Here is a 1154-nt window from a genome sequence, read left to right as displayed (position 1 = left end):
CTCTGGTCTCTCAGGACCTCCGTCCCACAAGCTGTAAAGCGGCGCGACGGCCTCCCGCGGTGCGGCTAGACTGTCCTGTGAATGCCTGTTGGGCCAGGTGGCTGTGAGTCTGAGTGAAAGCTAGCGCCGTGTAGGTTACTCTCGTCACTTGGCGATCTTCCCCCGATTGACGGAGTACTACCCAAGCGTCCTCCTGTTCGCTGTCAAAATGAACCGTATTGGTTATACTCTTTTGGTTGGTCTTTTCCTGGGCTTGGTCGGTGACACTCACTGCCGCTCCGCGGCACGACGTGTTTCTCTTGCGGAACTAGAGAAAGATTCTAGTGCCCCAGCACTGATTCAAGCCGGCATCAGAGCACATCTGGAGCGACCGGGAGAAGACTTGCAACCTCCAGCAGGAGCAGAACCGGGTGAAGGCAACCTTGACGGCGAGGCTGAACCACTCCTCCCCGGCAGCCCCTCCGTCCCGGAGAGACCCGTAAGCAGACGGCGTAGGTTCTGGAACGCCCTCCGAAGCGGGATCACAGCTCCATTCCGAGCCATCGGGTCAGGATGGGACTGGATGAGGAAGCACCTAAGAGCACTCTGGAGAGCCCAGAGAGAAAGAAGGCAGGCTGAGAAGAGCGTGAAGAAGGCTGTTAAGCTTTTGGTAGATAGCTTAAACCAGGCCGTTAATGAGATGCAGCGCCTCTCCGTAAAGTCGGTTCTCGAAGAAGGATCTTCACCCTTTTCCCCGGAATCCAGGGATCTGCGAGCGTCGGCGCGTAGTGGGAAGGACTTGATAAACAGTCTGTTGAGAGAAATGGAGTTCCTTGGAATGGCGTATCCGAAAGGCAAACGCATGATGAGACCTGCCATGGAAGCAGCCCGCAAGGCTCTCGAGGATCTGTCAATGCATCGCCGTGATAAAAAGCTCTGTGGGTGTGTGCGGAAGGGCAAGTGTCGTGTTAGGAAGTCAGAGGGGACAGGTACTTCCACAGGCCCAAGTGTTGGAAATGTTTTCTTCTCGAAATGATCTCGTAGAATTATTTTTTATCTTTCAAATCGCTGTCCGCGTCATTTCATCGAGAAAAAGGGACTCCATGCGCTTGTACGCCTTGGCATGTCCTTTCTAATCAAAAACCAATGATAGCTAACCTCGTCTCAAAATAAAC

General features: G+C 53.8%; 1 protein-coding gene across 1 annotated transcript; it reads left to right on the top strand.

The window, feature by feature from the left end:
* Window positions 1-9: 9 nt before the first annotated feature.
* CSUI_007748 (uncharacterized protein) lies at window positions 10-1153 on the top strand. The gene has a single exon (XM_068067892.1). It carries the CDS (start codon window positions 209-211, stop codon window positions 1013-1015), a length of 807 nt encoding a protein of 268 aa, XP_067920131.1. The 5' UTR covers window positions 10-208; the 3' UTR covers window positions 1016-1153.
* Window position 1154: the final 1 nt, after the last annotated feature.

Source organism: Cystoisospora suis, assembly GCF_002600585.1.
Source record: "Cystoisospora suis strain Wien I chromosome Unknown contig_4161, whole genome shotgun sequence".
NCBI lineage: Eukaryota > Apicomplexa > Conoidasida > Eucoccidiorida > Sarcocystidae > Cystoisospora > Cystoisospora suis.
The sequence above is the reverse complement of the archived record's forward strand: the minus strand, read 5'-3'. Positions and strand labels throughout refer to the sequence as shown.

What these genes read in the sequence shown, in the direction of transcription:
- CSUI_007748 (XM_068067892.1), top strand. Translation starts at nt 209, where the DNA reads ATGAACCGTATTGGTTATACTCTTTTGGTTGGTCTTTTCCTGGGCTTG.